The sequence below is a fragment of the Aspergillus lucknowensis genome, assembly GCF_044049455.1.
Source record: "Aspergillus lucknowensis strain CBS 449.75 chromosome Unknown BJX67scaffold_29, whole genome shotgun sequence".
In the NCBI taxonomy this organism is placed as follows: domain Eukaryota; kingdom Fungi; phylum Ascomycota; class Eurotiomycetes; order Eurotiales; family Aspergillaceae; genus Aspergillus; species Aspergillus lucknowensis.
The window spans coordinates 308252-327928 of NW_027263573.1; the positions used below are offsets into that span (position 1 = coordinate 308252).

The window sequence follows — 19677 nt, forward strand, 5'->3', positions numbered from 1 at the left end:
GTCAACTGCTAGCCTCCTCGCCTCCTCGCGCTGCTGGGGAGGCAAAGAAATTTTTTCCCTGAGGAATGTGGACCCGTACTCGAGGTACTGGGGGCACAACGGCAAAGGAGGATGGGTATCCATTTCACGACGATCAGGATGCGCCGGAGTTGGTTAGACGGATTTTGCGTCGGCTAAGTTTGGTTCCATGGAGCAAATGAAGGTGCGCTAGGCACATCCAACTGTTCATAGAGTCTCGTAATACCTCGACGAGACTGAGGGCTTTCGGGATGTAAGTGATGACTTCATGGTGTTGTTTTGTGAGCTGGCAATGCAGAGGAAAGAATCCTATGCGACATTGCCATGGAACGTAAAGACATCTTCAACCGGGCTGTACCAGCAGTTGCCTCGAACTTCCAAGTTGAAGAGTAGCGAGCATGGACGGTGATAGGTTCCTTGGGAGGAGCCGGAGGACGGGGGAGATGTAAGTGTCATCATAGATCCAACGAGAAGGAAAAGATTTTCAGGGAACTCAAAACTTCCCGCAAACGGTGATGCAAAACTAGAATGCCCCTGCAGGGCCTGAAAGGCACCAAAGGCTGATTTCTGATCAGGGTATGGGTGGTAGAACGAAGTGAGGTTGAGGCTGTTGCCGTTTGCGGCTTTGATTGGCTGACTCAGTAGAGTATCACGTGCTATTACCCTTCCGCCCCAGAACGTACTGTAGGGCTTAGGGCTATGGAAGGCGCGTCTGACGCGTCTTGGGATGAGAGGCGCGTTAATTGCTTGGGGACGGGAGTCAAGACAAACACTCAACAACCACAAATCTTTCACGATGCCACATTCCGTCGCTTCAGAAGGTTCTTCCACTTCGCACAAGGATGATGAGGTTCTTCCGGATGCTCCGTCTGCCACAGCCAACCCTGGCATCTCAGTACCTCATGGAGAGGATACCCCAGAAAAGGAAACTGCTGGTGTGAAACTGGAAGACCTCTTCAACGATGAGGACGACGATGATCACGAGTTCCCGGCTTCCAGTGCACCTACTGAAGTGGAAATGGGAACTACTGAGTAAGCTTCCCTAAGGGTCAATAGAAAACGAACCCAAGATCTAATATCTGCTGTTTAGTGCAATGAAACCGCTGCCTATCCAAGTCGATACAGACACTATGCTAGCTTTCTACCAGCGCCTTTTTCCATTCCGCTACCTATTCCAATGGCTCAATCACGGAATCGTCCCATCACCGGACTTTGGGAATCGGGAATTCGCCTTGACACTACAGAACGATGCATATTTGCGATATCAATCTTATCCTACTGCGGATCTGTAAGTGTGCTCGCAAGAGATATCTAGCGTATGGACTCTAACCACCTCCATGTAGCTTTCGCAAAGATATTTTGAGGATGAACCCGTCGCGTTTTGAAATCGGCCCCGTGTACAATAGGAATCCGCGAGACCGGAAGACACTAGGGAGTGGCCAACTAAAGCCTCTATCGAAGGAACTCGTCTTTGATATCGACTTGACTGACTACGACGACATTCGTTCTTGCTGTGAAAAGGCGAATATCTGTGGAAAATGCTGGGTTTTTGTGACAATGGCCATCAAAGTCGTGGATGCGGCTCTGCGGCAAGATTTCGGATTTCAACATATCTTGTGGGTATATTCTGGTCGTCGTGGTGCCCACGCCTGGGTGTGTGATCCACGTGCCCGAAATCTTCCAGACGATCGGCGCAGGGCTATTGCGGGTTACCTTGATCTCGTCAGAGGAGGGACGCAGAGCGGCAAGCGCGTCAACCTCAAAAGACCACTCCATCCTCACATGAATCGGAGCCTGGAGATCTTAAAGCCACACTTTGTGCAGACGACCCTTATCGACCAAGACACATTCGTGGGCCCCGAGCAAGCACAGCGTCTACTTTCGTTGCTTCCCGATAAGGACTTGAATGAAGCCCTGCGAAGGAAATGGGATTCTGCCCCTGGCCGTTCGAGTACGAGCAAATGGGATGATATTAATGCCCTCGCAAAGACTAGAAAGAGCTCTACCCTGAACACATCTACCTTGCGCGATGCAAAACAAGACATCATCCTCGAGTACACATACCCGCGCCTTGATTCAGAGGTCAGCAAGAAGATGATTCACTTGCTCAAGAGCCCCTTTGTCATTCACCCTGGAACCGGCCGTGTATGTGTTCCGATCGATGTGCGCAACGTCGAGCAATTCGACCCTCTCTCTGTTCCCAACGTCAGCCAGTTATTGTCTGAAATTGACACCTGGGATGCAGAACATCCCAGCGGCGCTACTACGGAGACCACTGAATGCGAGGGAAGCGTCCCGAACGACTCTGATGCAAGAGGCAGTCGCAGGCTTCAGGACTACGAGAAAACCAGTCTAAAACCGTACATCGATTACTTCCGTTCGTTCATTGCCGGACTCCTTAAAGAAGAACGCACAGGTAAACGAGAGCGGAGCGATGAGACAAGAGAAGTTAAGACCGAGAGTATGGAATTCTGAATAATGTTCATAGAGATTTCTCGGCCGGTACATGACGAATAATTTTTCTGGGTATGCTGAGCGGGTTCGGAGTTTAGATGCTTTTCTGTTTTGATGGGGTTGGAGCATGGCGCCTGGCTTCTCAATATTCTTGCAGCTCCAGTTTTGTTATATTAATGTTGATGACCTTGATTTCCATCCCAGCCAAGCAGCTATTTTCTCCCAATGAACGGGCTTTGGAACACATGAACGAGGCAAGTGAATATTCAATGACGTAATTACAACCGTATTTTTGACTCGTTTCTTTCTATAATAATACACGCGGCCAGTTCCTGCTTACTACAGTCGTCCATTCATCGAAGTAACTCGAGATATCATATCAGAATGGCAGCTAATGGAAGAATACAATGGCCCGGCGAGAATAATGAGTTGGGATTCATTGCACGAAGATTAACAAGAGGTTTGTCAGCGCTTAGGCAGAGACGAAGTTCTTGACACCTAGAAAATGGTCAGATATGATGAACGGGGTCTCCAAACGCGGCGTGACACGTACTCTCGAGCCAGCGGACATACTCCTTCTGCTCTTTAACTTGGATGTAGTCGGGGATCATGTTGGCAAGCTCGGCATTGATTCCGCGCTCCTCAAGGTACCGCTCCAGGTAGGACTGCAGGTCCTCGTCCAAGTTCTCGAATGGAGGACCGGCGTACAGGCTCTGCCGAGCCCAGTCCTTCTCGGCAGTGACGGCGTGAGCCAAGTCAGGCTTGGAGAAGTAGGAGACCTCCTCGACCTGAAAGAGACCGTCCTGGGCGATGGTCTGGATGAGGAGCGCACCGTTGCCGGGCTTCTCAATGGTGACGTTGACGCGCGCGGGGAAGCTAGGCTCGAGGTCGCGGTCTGTTTCGTCCATCTCGCGATCAGCGGGGGCGACACGGTCCTCCGGGTGCTGGGCAATGTTTCCGCCACCCGCTGCGTTCACCGGCTGGTGACCTTGGAAGTCGAGGTCCTCAGAGAGGCCAGCATCGAAATCTTCTTGTTCACTAAGATTCTGGAGATCGGCAACGGTGAATGTGAGGCGAATCCTTGTAGAAAATTACTTGGTTAGTTTCGAAAAGGTCGAGCTAGGAAGTTGTCGGCCAGCAGAGGATGCTCACTCTTCATTGTTAAACTTCTTCGTCAAAACAACCTCCTGCTCTCCGGCGACATCCTTGACCTATCGGAAATGATTAGTCCATATAGCAGTAGAATAGCGCACTCCCGTTGGTGCATACCTCCCAAGAGTTGTTCTGCAGAACATACTGAATGTTCTGGACCGAGGATTCTAAGTCTTCAAGGCCGGACTCCTTCTCGTGCTTCAGCTCGTCCTCGAGCTTTGCAGCAAGTTCAGCATCACCTATTGAGAACACGATGGCAGAAGTTAGCGGAGATCCTCGGGACAAAAGGACAGTGAAAATTTTGATCTGGGATCCGGGTTGCCTCAAAGCTCGCGCGGGAGAAATTTTTCCAGTTCCAACGAAGATACAGAGATTGTTTCTGTGACTTCACTGCACTCACCTTCAGCCTGTCTGAAAGCCCTGCATGTTGAGAATGCGGCATAAGAGGGTCTGATTGCTTGCTTTAAGGAGGGCTGGACGAGGCTGCACTTGGGAAGATTTGATACAGGGCGGAGGAGAGCAGATCGGGAAGAGGTTGCGATTGAACGCGAAAAAGTGCGAGGCACGGATCGGGCGAGTGTGCGTATGGAGAGCATTGTGAATAAACAAGATCAAAACAGATGAGAGAGTCGAGAAGGAAAATGGGACTGGTGGAGGGAAGATGAGAAAAAAGGCAGATTGATGATGTTAACATTTCCCAATCAGGAGGAACCACGCCAAGACCTTGGGGAGCTTCCGTCGCCCGCCAATCATATGAGCTCATCACACCACCAGAACCTCAACTTGAAGCCAGACCACTCCCTCCCTGATACACATGCGACAACCGCTTCATAGTGCATCTACGACAGCAGGTTTTCAGCTGTTGGTCGAGAGCTTCAGAACACCACGTTGTGTACCTGAAGGTATAAGTTGGATCCAGTGGGATGTTAGAGATTCGCAAGTATAACTATGCACGCTGCCATAACGCCTCATAAACATGCCCCAGCCATCGCCATCAGCGAGGCACAGAATCCACAGGACGTCAATATCATGACAGACCCTTGGGTGGAAAGCTAGACGTTTGTTTCCCTCCATCCTTCGTCAGTCGTATGAAATTCATACTACTAAGGCCTGACCAGTTCTCGTTCCACTTAAGAAGGGCCTTTACAACGTCCTCCTGCCCCAGATCAGGCATCCAAAAGCCTGTCTTGAATTCTTTATTTTCAGCTTCTGTCCGTTGTAACAACGCTTCTTCTTTCTTGCTGGGCGGCCGGCCTTTTCTCCGCTCGCTCTGCAGTTCTTCGATCTCGGCGACGCTACGATTTATAAATCTGTGACCGAGGGCGTCAGCATACAAGTTCAACCAGAGAGAAATTATCATCAATACTGAATTACCTCGTGACTAAATCCGACATATCACTGTCAGAGAAAGATACCGTCCCTTCTGGGATTGCATCTCTGAAATAAAGAATGCGGTCCACTACGGCGAGAATATTAGATGGTGAATAGATACAGCCAGCAGCAATGGGATACGCGGATTACTGACCGTAAGACTGTCTCCCTCTCGCCATATTGGCCGAGATGCGAGCAACCCGATCATCTCTTGTGCCCGCCCTCCGCAGCAGTTTTGCGTCCCTGCTATTCTCGTGGAGAGCCTCGATAGCCCCTCGCTTTCTGGAGATGCGCTTCTGAACTTTGTGCAACGATTTGGGCATGATGGCTCGATTCCGAAAAGGTCTTCTCCTTCAACAGCAAAATTCTCGGACGGTTGGTTTCCAGCTTTCTTCTGGAGGACTTTGGGGAAATTTCTTTTGACTGGCAGAAACTAAAAGGCGGTGATGATGGCTATGAATTCCGCTTTGTGGGGGCCAATCAACGCCGCAGGCCCTCGTCACGCCTCTTGCGCGTCTTGAAGGGAAAGTGAGGGCCCGCCGGGGTCAAGCATTCCATTCTTGTTGTTGGGGTCGTCATACCTCTCGTGGTTATCTTGGAGGTTGCCTCGACTCCCATCGTTACTCCTCGGACGCGAGCATCACGCTTTTTTCTCGATTTCCGTTTCTTCCTCGATTGTCCACTTATGCCTCCCTTGAGTCTGTGATCAACACGAGGTGTTTCTTGTCCTTTGACGGTGCCCACGATGGGCATTAAAGGTGAGGCATATCTTGAAACCCCATAGTACAACATAATATGTTCTGATATGCTTGTAGGACTGCATGGTCTTCTCAAATCGATCCAGAAACCATGCCATCTGAAGAAGTTCAGTGGGCAAACATTGGGGGTGGACGCGTACGGTTGGCTACATCGCGGGACGGTGGCTTGTGCTATTGACCTGGTGCTGGAGCATCCAACGACGAAGTGTGCTGCCGCCCCATGTGATATCCGCGTGTATGCTAACCTCGCCCAGGCACATCGATTTCGTCCTAGGCCGAGTCCGCATGCTTTTGTACTTTGGAATATCACCATATCTTGTTTTCGATGGAGACAATCTCCCTGGTAAGTCTGGTACTGAGCTGGATCGACAGCAGAGACGCAGTGAAAGCAAGGCGCTGGGGTTGGAACTACACCGGAAGGGACGAAATGCAGAGGCGTATCAGGAATTTCAAAAAGCCGTTGATGTGACGCCATTGATGGCGCGCCAGTTGATCGAGGAGCTGAAGAAACTGGATGTTCAATATGTGGTTGCTCCGTATGAAGCTGATGCACAGCTTGTGTATCTCGAACAGCACGGGTTTATTGATGGCATCATATCAGAGGATTCCGACTTGCTCGTGTTCGGCGCTAAACGACTGTTATCAAAGCTGGATCAGCACGGGGACTGCGTTGAGATTAACCGAGCGGATTTTACCGCCTGCCGCGAAGTTAGCTTCGTAGGGTGGACGGATGTCGAATTCAGACGCATGTGCATCCTCAGTGGCTGCGACTACTTGCCCAACATTGCCCGCATCGGGCTGAAGACCGCATATCGGAGCATACGAAAGTATAAGAATGTTGAAAAGGCTCTCCGGATGCTGCAGTTTGATGGCCAGTACCATGTGCCCGCCGACTACCTTCAGAACTTCAAGCAGGCTGAACTTACGTTCCTCTACCAGCGGGTCTTCTGTCCAAGGGCGGGCAAACTGGTGACTTTGACACCACCGGAGGACGATGTGAAGCTCGAAGACCTGACATTTATCGGCGACGAGATGGATCCCGAAACAGCTGTCGGTGTCGCTCGTGGCGATTTGGACCCCACGACGAAAGAGCCGCTTGTAGCGAAACCGCTGAGCGCGACCAAATTGGAACACAATAAGCTGGTACCTTCGTTAAACCGCCGACAAACTATCGGTTCGTCCTCCGAGCTTAAGCCCTCGAAGCCTATCAATTCGTTTTTCACGCCAAAACGTGTCCCCCTTGCCGAGTTAGATCCGAACAGCCTTACACCGTCCCCGAGTCAGCAACGCCTGCTTCATCGTCATGCTAACAGTTCCTGGGAGGCCAGCTCTGCTCCTCCTCAATCACATGGCGTCAGATCTGCGCCCACAACTGGAACATCTAACCGCCTGTCAACCTCCCTTGTGAGAAGTGCGGATCGTCCTTCTTTCCTGGGACCCGCGTCGAAGCTTTCGACTCCGCAGCCCGCCAAGCGCCAAAGGCTTTGCTCGGAGACCGAAGAGTTCAGCCCAGTCAATACACAAGACGGCCGTAGCCGGTTCTTCGCGGCCGGCTCGGCCGATTGCAGCCCCAGCGGCGGCCAAGAGATGAAACGCAACAAGAAAGTGCGCAAGTCAACGTTGGACGTATTCTCGGACGATATGGCGGAAGATATCATGTCGCAGCTTGCCGATCCGGGGCAGGGTACTGAAAAACTAGAGCAAAGGGAAGATCCGGAAAATGATCGCAGTCATATTAGCGAGACCAAGGGCAACGAAACTCGGAATGACACGCAAACCTCTGGCCAGGATCATACTAGCATTGTGCAGGCAAACCCCGGGAAAGAGAGTATCACTTTCCCGAATTGCGAGACACCGTCTACGACGGCCAGCGCCGATTCGGACCCCCAAGTCTTTCATCAGGTGCTTAACTATCATATCAAGAGGCAAAACTCGGCAATACTCTCGAAATACCGCTTCGAAGCTGATGCTAGCCCGACCGGATCTGGCACAATGCACCCGAATACAACCAGATTTGCAAACACGCCATTGCGGAGGGTGGACAGTGTGAATTCGGGGGAACCTCAGCCTATGAGGCTCACCCCTTTACAACGGTTGGGTCAGAATGCTTTAGCCAGGTCCCGGTCCACAAATAGCATTCCTACATCCCCGTTAACATGGAGCACTTTGGCTGCGAGTGAGAAGAAACCCGATTCAACCCCAAGGGCCCCTAGCCCAGTACTGAGCCTTCGTTCGGGGCAGGGCAGTGAGGATCTCATAATCCCTGACAGCGAGGAGGAAGACGAATGCGATGAGCATGATGACGCTGCTAGCCGATCAAGATTGGCGGCCTTGGATCTCAAACGATTCTCCTTTACGACCAAATAGAGCACTATCGTTGGTATAGCATAGCATGCGCCTGGGCTGTGGGTTCGGTTTATTGGAGTTTGGATGAGTCGTTCAGTGTTTCTGGGCTTTTATTTTGGCAAATGGAACAGGAGTTTGGCCGGTGGATTGGCTTTGTTGGCGTATTGAATACATTCCAATATTTTCGTAGCATTGACATTGGTAGCTTCGAGACATTTGATGTGGAAGGCCTGACCTGAGCTTTGGACGTGGAAACCAAAATAGAAACCCCCAGAAGATGGCGCTAATCCCGATAAGGCGTAGTCTGATCTGCGGTCTCGATCTGCCGCGATCGTCTCGAAAGGGAAGGCGGTACAAGTGGTTACCGGGGAACCGCCCGCAGTAAACAAAGGGCGTTGGCCCAGCCTCCTCAATAGTTGCGGAGCGCCCATTCTATACAGTCCAGCCACCCGACTATCTTCACTCGAAGGCCCAGGTGGTGACACTCTTTTGCTTTGCAAATTTGGTGGCAGGAAATATTGGTGACTTTGGACTGCAACTGTGGATTTGTCCAGCTACGAATCTCTCTCCCTCCCTTCCGTCCTTCTTCCTCCACTATACCTTTCTCTGCAACTACCGGTCGAGGCTGTTACCATTTTTCCTATTGAGCCTTTAACTGACAATACTTTTGACTTCATTTATCTCTGACGATTGTGCATAGCTCAGACTTCCCGACAGAATTTCGGCGAGATAAATCACGTACATTCTTTCGATCTCCCATCGCCATTCCTCGCATCTCGATTCCCGGCGCTACATTCCACGTCAACGACTGTTACATTCCCCCGATCGGACAAAGCCGTCATAGTTGACTGTACGTCATAGTTGACTGGACAAGCCAGCGCTCGACAGTCACCGCTCGAGATTGGAGCGTGCGCGAGTTGCTCACCCGGTTACAAGGAGTGGCATCGGTGTCAGCGCTGCTAGGCAAAGTGTGCAGGACGAAAGACGCTCCTTCTCGGGAGTTCCGAGGAGTGAGGTACTGAGCGCTAAGGGAAAAAAAAAGTCTCGGAGCAGATTCGTTCAAGATGCCGATCAGAATCAGTGTCGGCTTTCGCCGTAGGTGACTTCATTGTAACGCGGCTCGAATCCAGCTAACAATATGAACGTAGGGTTTATCCCGATGATCGGGTACCACCATGTGCTCATGATTATCATCGCTGTGGTCATCATTCTTTTATGTGGGTTACCTCTCTCTGGTTGGATTGGATGTAGCTAACATGATGTTTCAGCACTATTACTGGCGGGATGCTCATCATCGTCTCCGCAAATACCTACCATATTCCTCATCTCCATGTACTACGAACGATACGATCCGGTCTTTAGTCTTGCTCAGGTAGACCCTGGGGTTGTGACAGCCACGGCAAACATCGTCGGTGGCGCCCAGATGGAGGTCCGAGTCGGATACTTTGGAATCTGTGTCCAACCAGATGGTGGATCGTACATCTGCAACGCCAATGCGACAGCCTTAGCTGAGATTATGACAACCGATCAAGATCCTCTGAATTTGATTTGGGTTGCGTCAACGTTTAAGGATGCAGTTGTTTTCCCGTACCTGATGTGAGTGGCGCTTTTCCCTCTTTACTAAACACAGGAGCCCTAACTCTTCACAGAATCATTGCCGTCATTCTCTCTTTTTTCTGCTTTATCGTTCTCGCAACGTTCCCTGGATGGCACGAAGAAGTGGACCCCAACGGATCCGAAGTGGAAGTTAAGGCGTTCCCATCTCGTCCTGTATCCCAGGTCGCCCTAGCCCTCATCTTCGTGGCGTCAGTTTTTGTGCTGGTATCAGTGTTATGGCAGCATACGGCATCTGTCGCTGCAAGCACGGTAGCCCAAGATCTAGGGAACGGGAGCGTCAAGAGTGGCGTAGGAACCTCCGCAATGGTTTTGGGTTGGTTCGGATTTGCCCTCATGGTTATCGTGGCAATAGGATTGCTCGTCATGATCCTGAACCTGCGCCTCTTGAGGCAGTTGACGGATGAGGAAGCTTAATGTCGCTCTGCATATTTCCGTTCTCGATCTTATACCTGCTCTTATTTCCCTCTCCCTCTCAGCCCGCTGAAAACACGCCACTCCCTCCCACGACAACAACACAATGAACGTCACTCCATTAACGATGCCACATGAAGAACATGCGCACCAAATAATCGACATGACGAAAGACAATGATTGGATCTATCTATCCCTTGAAGGGAACCTACCTACCCACGACTCACCCTCAACACAACACAACACGACTTCCTGCTTGGATTTATGTTCTGCTCCTCATCGCACATGTACATTCCCCGTCGCGATTTATACTCTCATCAATTGCATTTTCTGTGCTGTATAAAGAATTTTTCTCGTTTTACTTTTGCTCTACTTTGTTACGATAACTCGGATCTGGGTATACTGGGATGGACCGGTGTGAAACGGAACAGGTAGGATGGATAGGTTATGGAAATGAATAAATCACGTATATTGGATGAACTGTTGCGATGTAGATTGATCAATATACATCTTGGTCGTTGGCCCTGTCCAGTTCCTGTAGATGGGTTCGGATCCCTTTTCTTCGACTACCTGCCATCGAGTAAACCCTAACTTCTCTATACATATTAAAGCCGCCCGCGCCGGGGGGTATCAATCGCGCGCCCAGGGTTAGTATTGTGTGCTCTGTACAACGGGCTGTTGTTACGTTCCTTGATCTACCCAGTAACCACAGGCACATAATTAGAAAGCATTATTATTTACATTCTCAGTTTTATATAGTATTATCATCCGCATCAACAAAATGCGTAATCGGCCATCCCAAAAACTCACACTGCTCAAGATCCTGAAACGGCGCCGTCTCGCTCGGGAAATCTAACACATGAATCGGCCCGCTGGCGTTACGCACGGGCTCCCAAGTGTCGAATGCACTGACTGCTTCCATAGTCGCCGTGTACCCGCGCGCGGCGAGAAATTCCATATCGGGATTCGGCTGCCCCGTTCGGATGAACGCGGCAAAGTATGCTGAGATGAGCAGTGCCGCGTGGAGATCTAGAGAGTTGCGGATTGCAGGCAGGTTCCCGAATATGAACGGGAGGGTGCCGCCGTGGAGCTGGAAGTAAGGGAGGTCCGGGTCGCCGAGGGGGAAGTCGGATGTTGGGGGTGGGGTGCCTAGGTTATGGGAATTGGGGTCGTGACCGCCGATTGTTCGTTGGAATTGGTAGTAGTAAGCTGTTCTGAAGACGCCGTTTGATACGCCTGCGAAGAGGGCGGCTTGGCTGGGGCAGCGCGTGTAGAGGTCTGTGGCTATGCGTTGGGAGATGTTGAAGGAGTCGAGGGTTATGTTGCCCGTGTTGGGCGAGGGGAAGAGGCCAGAGTCGAGAATGCGTTGGGATTGTGTGGTGGAGATTCCTAGGGATTCGTTGATTCCTTCGAGTAGGGATTGGATGGTGCTCGATGGGTATGTGGCGAAGGAGGCGCCTTCGTTCGCCGTGGATCCGAACATGACTGGGACTTTCGGGGCTCCCACTGGTCTCCCGAGGAGGTTGAGTTGCGCTGTGTTGATGTATTTCCCGTCCTGGACAATGTGATGTGCGACTGTGGGCAGCGTTACAAGCGTGGATGCAGGGATCTCTCTCAGGCACGACACTTGCTGCTCAATCGTCCCTTCATTGCAGCCGGCTTCAGAGAATATATTCTGGCCGACAGTACGATGAAACTCGGGTATGCTCAGGTAAGACCCGTAAGGGGTTCCGCTGCTGTCAGGCTTGACTCCGCCCAAGTCCGATATTGCGATAGCACCCTGGAATTTCCTCACACCGTAAGGCGAACCAAGTAAGGCCTTCACTGAACTAGCTCCGGCGGCTTCGCCCATGATTGTGATTTGCTGAGGGTCGCCTCCAAACTGTGCGATGTTTTTGATAGTCCACTGCCGTCGTTAGCATTATGGCTGGGCAGATTTTCTAAGAATGTACCTCGAGAGCAAGCACTTGGTCCGCAACTCCATAGTTTCCGCGAATATCAGTCCCTGGGACCGCTAGAAAGCCAAGTGTTGAAAGCCGATAGTTGAACGTAACAACTACAATATCCTCTCTTGAGGCAAGATTTCCCCCTTCGGTCACAGAGCTAGAACCCGCTCCGCTGGTGAAATCGCCACCATGGATCCAAAAGAGAACCGGTCGCAGGCCCTTTGTAGAATTCATCTTCGGGATATACGGCGTCTGAACATTCAGATACAGGCAGTTTTCACTGCCTCCGTCGGTCTGCGAACAGTCCGGTCCGTGATCGGTGGCATAGATGGTGCGAGACTTCCCCGTGTATGGCTTTGGATAAGAAAATCGGATGGGAGGGTCGGCGTATGGTATACCCAAGAAACGGAAGGACTTCTGATCCCGAGATCCGATGTATGTGTTGCCCTCAGATCTCACCCGAACCAGTTTGCGCGCTGGATCCCTTTCTCGGTGCTTTTCAAAAGCAGTGCTTGTCTGAGTGCAAAGAACCGGAAGCTGGACGTCTCGAGACGGGAATGGCGAGTGATCAAAGTGCTTGTCGTTCTTGTTGACGGTCAACATCCCATTTTGAATGTAAAAACGCGCGCATGCGTCTTCCTCTGTCTGACCCGTAGAGAAGAAGAAATATGAAAACAGGTTCAAGAAGTCTTGTTTATACTCTAAAATTGTGGAAAGGGGAATCATTGACTCTCCGATCTCCTCACATTCGTCACGGATATCATATTGTCCCAGAGGGTCCAGGAGAATTGCCCCGACGTGGTTCTCATCGTCGGATGCATTCAAGTTATTCTGGTATAGAAGAGTAAGAGAAGTCTTCTCGTTGACCAACCGTCCGTAGCTCAGGCGAAAAGGATCATGCCAGTCCTGGCTGAGTAACGCTTGAGTATCTGTTCCCGGCCCAGAAAACCCCGGCGATAGCCTTGATCCAAGAGCTTTAACGGCGAAAATGGCGACCACAAGTAAAGAATTCATCTTCCTGGCGGCATATCGAGCGAACGCTCGCTCACATCCTTATAAGAAGGCCAACCGCCACGCAGGAGCAAGAACAGGGCGTCCGACTGCCGAATGCGGAACATCCAGCACTTGTCCGCGATCAACACCATCGTGGGCTGTCGCATGATATTTAACTCCGTTGCCTTTTTTTTTTCTTTTCCTTTTTTTTCTTTGCGCACTTGATGAGGGTAATTATCGCCGTGGACCGGATCTTGCTCAAAAGCGGGGAAAGCATTCAGGTGCCAGCACCAGTCAAACCATGTGTTCTCAGCCATTGCGCATTTCACGGCGAAATGAGAGAGCGGTCAAATGAGGTCAGACGCCAAGTCAATAGCACTGAGACATTGTGTTCAGGAGAATAGATGAATCTGGTGGGACGAGAAATTCGAAGCGATCTTTAGAGACTCTTGGTTGGCTCTGTGTTTGAGTCCTGGGCCTCGCAATGTTGGAGTCCCACGGATGAGATCGTGGCTCGAGGCCCTGGTGCACTCCGCTCGATCCGCTCGCATTTGCTGAGATTGCTGGACGCATCTTGAAATTAAATATGATCACGCACATTCTTGAGTAGAGGTTCGATCCACCGATCGTGCATGTCCATTCATGAAATTCAGTCAGAGCAGACGGTAACACAAGATCGGCCAGGAGGCTCGGAGAACGGAGTATTATGAGAAACTCCAGACCTCCGGTCACGAGTAGTCGATGTGACAGTCACGGCGAAGGGGGAAGGAAGAAGACGGGCCTGAAGAAGAGGAGAGCTGCTAAAAGAAAGAATCAACGGACGGTCCCAAGTGGAAAGTCTGCGTCCCGTGACTCAACCCTTTCCCAACTTCAAAGTGGCCAAAGGAATCATCACATCCTGTTGCACAGCGAAGGAACACTTTTGATTCGCTCTAAATCGGGTCGTTATTTGTCCAGCAACCATGTAGCAACTGAGAACCCCCAAAGCGCCAGAGCTCCCATGCAATAACCTATACTGATACAACGAAAAGCGAAGCCAGCCTACTCCATGTTCCTCGGATACAGTCCACAAGCATGGAAAAGCAAAGTTCGGAACGTGGGCTCTCAGAGCGCTAGTAATTCATTACCGGACCTCCCCCGGTACTGGACCCCGGCTTCTCTTCATAGCCACTACCTCCTCCTTCGTATCCGCTATGATCATCAAGGGACCTGTAGTTGGGAGGGCCTGCGTTGTGCCCACGGCCTCTGCCTCGTCCCCCACGGGTTTGATGTTGATATGCCCTACCTCGCCCACCGGCGCCGCGACCACGACCGCGGTAGGCTCCACGACGGTGTCCATCGCCGTGCGGATGCTGGTGATTGCCGCCATGACGGGGCGGGTAGTGGTGCGGCCGGCCCTGCGGCCCTTCAGGGTGGCTTTGACCTGGGTACAGGATATCATCATCTCGTTCTTGTTGATGACGCCTCTTACTACTCTTGTTCATAAATCGACCCTCTGGCTCGCCCGCGTTCTCCTCTTCAATGCGGAGGACAACCTTCTCTCCAACTACGCTCTCGATAGTAAGAGCCTTCTCAGCGGGGATCGGGTGCCAATTATGGATCTTCGAAGCATCAATAGGACGGGAGCCTCTGCGCACTGCTAGGACCACGAACGGGACCCTGTTCTCTGTGTGATATCTCTCCGTGTCTGGTACTGGCCGAAGCCGAGCTGCCCAAACCTTGTTCTCAAAAACACCGGTTCCAGTCACCACCCAGCTTAGCTTCTTGCCGAGGCCACCGACCTTGTCCAGGATGGATCGGGTTGCCGGTCGTGGAGCGATTAGAATACTGTTAGCCATGTACTTCACGTCATTTGATTCAGCAAGCCCAGCGGGCAGTAGCGGACTTAGTATCTGCCTGATTAGGCGATCAGAATCCGTATTTGGTATAAGATAACCTGTGAAATACGTGGTGCGCTTGATGCACAGCCGACCATATGGTGACTTGGTCGCATTAAGCGCCGGGTCACGGGAAGCATCGTTATGTGAATTGATCATCCGCTGCACCTCAGCCGCTTCAATTACAGGCGAAAGGTACATGCACCCTTCCGCTACCTGTATCACTTCTGCTGTGATTGGTTTCCGTGAATTGGGGCCGTTCATAATCTGGAAGTTTTCGTTCAGTTTCTCGAAGAAGTCACGAAAGCCCTTGGTACTGGTAAAAGTTAGGATTCAGACACACCCAGTTAGCGTGTAGGTTCGCGCTCTACTCACTGCTTAGGGCGGTCCTCATAGACTCGAATCTCGTCAGCCTGCTCATAAGTAAGAATGATGTCCTCAAGGAACGTCTGCTTGAATTCCATAGTCGTCGAGAACCGTTCGCTGTTAGGCCCGACTTCAGGCTTCAGGCATACGAGGTCGAATTTGAAATTCCTACTCTCCACCATACGCTTGATTATTTCAGAAAATCCAGCTTCGTTCCGGCCGGTTAAGAGCACCGTCAGGGCGTCCTTCTGCTTCATACTCAACTCGACCAATTGCGCCTAAAGGGATCGGTCAGTGTCCATTAGGTGCCGGGTGTATATAGCTCGCACAATGCGTTCGTTCCACCATCCTTTCCAAGCGCGACGCTCTTCTTTCTCTAGGCCGTCGCCGGTGGCAGACAGAAGCCTCGGGTCATGCCACCATCCTCCGTTCGCAAAGCTTTCGTAGGCTTGTAGGAATCCGATACTCGGCCCGTTCCATAATTGCGGGTTCGGGAGAGGACTCAAAAACACTGGATGAAGCGATTAGCCCGGCCATTTTCTAGCCTCTGACTCAAGTGTTTGGCCTTACACGTATTGTCAAAGTCGTAGACGTGAATCGCCCTTACCTGTGACGGGCCTAGAATGGCAAGCAAATGAAGTCAGCGCACAATCCTATCAAGGGGCAAATATTAGACGGAATCCTTACCTGGTAGTTCCCTATTTACGACAGACCATCGTTTCAAGCCTGTGATTGTCCGTGAGGTGGAGGGTTGATATTCAATGAAGGAGCCGTTTGCTGCTCCGCGCGCCATCGTTGAGTAGCTCTCAGTGATTACTGATTTGGCAGATCTTTTGATCATAGTCTCCCGAGCATTGTAGCGCTATATTTTGATATGTTAACAAACAGGTTTTTGTGATGGGTCGAGATCTGGCTTGGAAGATCGCTATCCCGCGTCCTTTCGAGTCTCCTGGAAAAGTTGCCGCCGCCAACGTGACCCGGCCCGTCGCAAATGTTGGAAACCAACTTTTGAGATCTCACACCCACGTTCTGAATGAACTTTTCTTACAGCGCTGGATTACACTCTGCTCAAATCAGCGCGGTGCTCGACTGATGACCAATGATGCCGACATTCAGCAGCAGATTCTGCAAAGAACTCTTCAAGAGGTAGCCCAGGAGCAGCTCCAGGATGACGTCTCTAACCCGTGCGTCATTTGCTTGGAACCCATAACGGAACCTGCGGTCGCAGAGGCGTGCAATCATGCAAATTTTGATTTCCTTTGCCTTGTGAGCTGGCTTGAGCAGCGGCGCAACTGTCCTCTATGTACGTAGCCTCTTCCCTTCCCCTCTCGCAAGCTTCCCGTTTCTAACTCTCCCACAGGCAAGAGTGACGTATCCTCAGTCAAGTACGACCTTGAGAACCGCGATGGACCGAAAATATACCAGCTCCCTGCGATTCCTGCAGCATCGGCGAATGCGACTTCGACGACGCATATCTCACACCCCAGATCGCGCCATCGGATCACCCGTCGTCCACGATCTCCCCGAAACCCCCCGCCGCAGGCACCCGATGACCCCATTAGAAGACGGCAACATGTTTACCGCAATCGCCTCTATTCCCTCCGCGTGGGCTCTAATCGCCTCTCACAATACCGCGAATTCAACCCCGAGATGTTTAACCGGGACGAAGAGCTGGTTTCTCGAGCCCGCAAATGGATCCGACGCGAGCTTCGGGTCTTCGAGTTCTTGAACCCCGACACTCAATCGGATTCCCAAGTAGCTCGCCCGGGACAAGGAAGACTTCAGAGTCGCCGGGGGAACAACGCCGCGTTTCTTCTCGAGTATATCATCGCCATTCTTCGGACCGTCGATATTAAGGGGAGTGCGGGACAAGCGGAGGAGCTCCTTCGTGACTTTCTTGGGAGGGACAATGCGTCCTTATTCTTACATGAACTTCAAGCCTGGCTACGGAGCCCATACACCTCTTTGGAGGATTGGGATCGCAACGTCCAATATGAGAATCCGGCGACTCAAGGAGGTCGTTCAGACTCCGCAGCTTCGGATCGGACATCCACTCCAGTTTATAGAGGTGGCGGACGGGCTCCACGTGGCCGGGTTGCGAAGCACCGATACTCGCGCGGACAGCACTACCAGGAGGGGGCTCGAGATTCTCTTGCGAGGAGGATACAGTATGCCCGAGACCGTTATCTTCCTGATTAACCTCCAATTCGAATGAGCTTATGAAACATGCATATTGATAGGCGTTGCTGGTAGACATAACATAGAAAAACCCTCTATCGCTAAAAATGGTATCTTTGATGTTGATGATGATGATGACAATGATGGTCATAACGATTTCAAATTGACAGCAGTCGTTGCTCGTAGTATTCCCCCATTCGATTCACCTCCGCCGAAACCGCCCAAAGTTTCGTCCTCTACCCCCTCGATTCCGAATCTTCAACGAGCGGTAGTTCGCATGAGCCTGAGGGTTGACCTTCCTGGCGGAAGGCTTCTTATTCTCTTTCCCGTCGCTACTTTCCTTCTCCTGTTTCTGGCGCTGTTTCGCCCTTTCTAGGGGGTCTTTGGTATGGGGCTTAGTATCCCCAATAGCCTCCTTCATCTTCTCCGAAAAGCTCTTGCTCCTTGCCGGTGGTTTCGAGTCGCCATCGTAGTCCGGGTCAGAGTCAGAGTCCTCGGGTTCTGCTTCGGATATTGAGTGGAGGGAGTCCAAGTCTCCCTCCCCACCGCCGTCGTCGACTGGATTGCCAGCCGTGGCATTTGCTTGCGTTTCCGGAATTGCTTCCAGCTCGTCTTCGTTTTCTGTCTCTTCAAGGTCCTCGATATTCCCCTTGAAAAGAGGTCCTGCACGTAGCTGAGGTTGGGACTGAGACTGAGACTGAGACTGAGGCCCAGTCCTTTGACTTGGCTTCGCCGATACAACAGGCTTCATGCGAACTAATCTCGTAGTGCGCTTCTGGCCCTTCTTTTTGTACGTGCGCCCCGTCTGCTCAGCCGGCATCTGGCTATCCGGAACATCCACATTCAACCCCTCCTGTTCGATCTCGATCTCGCGAAGTATATCCCACTCCTCATCAATCCGCTCCTCTTCCATATCCCGTAACCCCTGCACAAGCTGTGAGAGACCCTTTCCGACGAACTGTGGTGCCTTCCGGGCGGGAATGGGGCTGAGGCCTCCTCCCGCCCCGGCACCTTGGCTGGACGAGTACAGGCCGGATGTAGATCGGCGGAGGAAAGATGGTGTTTCGAGATTCGCGGTACCCGGGTTTTGAGCTGGCTTCGCCGGGCTTTGATCTGTCCCTGCAGGGTTCAAGTTTCCGAGAGAACCCCTAGATGTATCGTTGTTGTCACCCTCAACCATCGCAGAATACCGTAATGTTGTGGGTGTCGCAAAGAGTGCCGAAAGCATATATTTCTTCGCGGACGACACCGGAGTCCGTCCCGCCCGGCGCGACTCTTCTTCCTCCGCTTCTACCCCTGCTTCTGCATCCTCGCCCTCTTCCGCGATCGTATCCATTGTCCTCCGTTTCTTGGACGGTGTCTGCGCCGCCATGCCCTTAACACTCGCTATCCTTGTCGCGGAGGGCGTCGCCGTACTACCGCCAGATTCGGAGAGAAGATCAAAGAGACCGAGCGCCTTTCCATCTCGCTGTGGTGTCGGACCAATGGCTGTTTTCAGCGGTGAGGAGGAGTGCATATGTGTCGAGGGGCTGAAGAGGCGTCGGAGGACGGACGGAGAGTCATAGGGGTCGACGTCTGACGGGTATGTAGTGCGTGTCTTTGAGGGAGTCTGGAAGACACCCTTTTTGGATTTGCGTGGTGTAAATGACGTCTGTGTATGAGTATGGGTATGGGTATGGGCGTGGGCATAGGACTGATCTGGTCCATTAGGAGAAGAGCGTTTGCGCTTCTTCGATCGTTCGTCTTCTGCTGCACTGGGCTTGGAGTGTGCTTTCTTGGTTTTGCTGGTGGACGTTTCTTGGTCTTGCTCTTTTAGTCGCGAGTATTCCTTGTACTTGGCGGCTGGATGAATTGGGATGATTAGCTTGGTCCTCTTCGAAATCAAAGAGATAACGCAAATGAGAGCATCGTACCAATCTCAGGAACTTGTTTAATATCGTTCCGCCCTGCTTTTCGTCCTCCGTTGGCGGCTGCAAATTCCCTCTCCCACTCTTTCAGCTCGGCGCGCAGAGTGGCCGCGTGGGTCGCGGTCTCTGAGACAGCAACGGTGGTCATTGTTGCATATTGGATGTAAAGGCTTAAGATACGGATAGAGTATACTATAATCTACTCCGGATAAAGTGAGAAAAAGGGTGAGAGAAGAGCCGTGGTCGCAGAAGGTAATCTGCCTGGTTGCTGGTTCGTCGCGTG

The 19677-nt window shown here is 51.7% G+C and overlaps 8 protein-coding genes across 8 annotated transcripts; 4 read left to right on the forward strand and 4 right to left on the reverse strand.

The window, feature by feature from the left end:
* The first annotated feature begins 774 nt into the window (after positions 1-774).
* On the forward strand, positions 775-2740 carry BJX67DRAFT_157410 (DNA primase subunit PRI1). The gene is made up of 3 exons (XM_071024884.1): positions 775-1050; positions 1109-1306; positions 1362-2740. Exons 1-3 carry the CDS (start codon positions 815-817, stop codon positions 2491-2493), a joined length of 1566 nt encoding a protein of 521 aa, XP_070884839.1. The 5' UTR covers positions 775-814; the 3' UTR covers positions 2494-2740.
* BJX67DRAFT_157363 (MAM33 family protein) lies at positions 2719-4323 on the reverse strand. Its single transcript, XM_071024883.1, has 5 exons — positions 4025-4323; positions 3742-3863; positions 3625-3683; positions 3026-3552; positions 2719-2970 (listed from the first exon to the last, which is right to left on the reverse strand). The coding sequence occupies exons 1-5, from the start codon at positions 4218-4220 to the stop codon at positions 2945-2947; spliced, it is 930 nt and encodes a 309-aa protein (XP_070884840.1). The 5' UTR covers positions 4221-4323; the 3' UTR covers positions 2719-2944.
* A 1039-nt stretch (positions 4324-5362) lies between these two features.
* BJX67DRAFT_157450 (putative exonuclease) lies at positions 5363-8156 on the forward strand. The gene is made up of 3 exons (XM_071024885.1): positions 5363-5753; positions 5811-5958; positions 6008-8156. The coding sequence occupies exons 1-3, from the start codon at positions 5741-5743 to the stop codon at positions 8118-8120; spliced, it is 2274 nt and encodes a 757-aa protein (XP_070884841.1). The 5' UTR covers positions 5363-5740; the 3' UTR covers positions 8121-8156.
* A 372-nt stretch (positions 8157-8528) lies between these two features.
* BJX67DRAFT_357548 (Fig1 domain-containing protein) lies at positions 8529-10603 on the forward strand. Its single transcript, XM_071029500.1, has 4 exons — positions 8529-9194; positions 9248-9316; positions 9368-9695; positions 9749-10603. The coding sequence occupies exons 1-4, from the start codon at positions 9164-9166 to the stop codon at positions 10128-10130; spliced, it is 810 nt and encodes a 269-aa protein (XP_070884842.1). The 5' UTR covers positions 8529-9163; the 3' UTR covers positions 10131-10603.
* Positions 10604-10720: 117 nt separating this feature from the next.
* BJX67DRAFT_157519 (putative carboxylesterase) lies at positions 10721-13188 on the reverse strand. The gene is made up of 2 exons (XM_071024886.1): positions 12080-13188; positions 10721-12033 (listed from the first exon to the last, which is right to left on the reverse strand). Exons 1-2 carry the CDS (start codon positions 13085-13087, stop codon positions 10879-10881), a joined length of 2163 nt encoding a protein of 720 aa, XP_070884843.1. The 5' UTR covers positions 13088-13188; the 3' UTR covers positions 10721-10878.
* Positions 13189-14178: 990 nt separating this feature from the next.
* BJX67DRAFT_372983 (rRNA 2'-O-methyltransferase fibrillarin-like protein) lies at positions 14179-16102 on the reverse strand (the record flags this gene model as incomplete). Its single annotated transcript, XM_071031324.1, has 5 exons — positions 14179-15259; positions 15319-15587; positions 15639-15820; positions 15880-15927; positions 15997-16102. The coding sequence occupies 5 exons, from the start codon at positions 16100-16102 to the stop codon at positions 14179-14181; spliced, it is 1686 nt and encodes a 561-aa protein (XP_070884844.1).
* A 186-nt stretch (positions 16103-16288) lies between these two features.
* Positions 16289-17621, forward strand: BJX67DRAFT_357552 (RING finger domain protein). Its single transcript, XM_071029501.1, has 2 exons — positions 16289-16612; positions 16670-17621. The coding sequence occupies exons 1-2, from the start codon at positions 16402-16404 to the stop codon at positions 17506-17508; spliced, it is 1050 nt and encodes a 349-aa protein (XP_070884845.1). The 5' UTR covers positions 16289-16401; the 3' UTR covers positions 17509-17621.
* sld2 lies at positions 17622-19661 on the reverse strand. Its single transcript, XM_071029502.1, has 2 exons — positions 19401-19661; positions 17622-19329 (listed from the first exon to the last, which is right to left on the reverse strand). Exons 1-2 carry the CDS (start codon positions 19540-19542, stop codon positions 17690-17692), a joined length of 1782 nt encoding a protein of 593 aa, XP_070884846.1. The 5' UTR covers positions 19543-19661; the 3' UTR covers positions 17622-17689.
* Between the last annotated feature and the right edge of the window lie 16 nt (positions 19662-19677).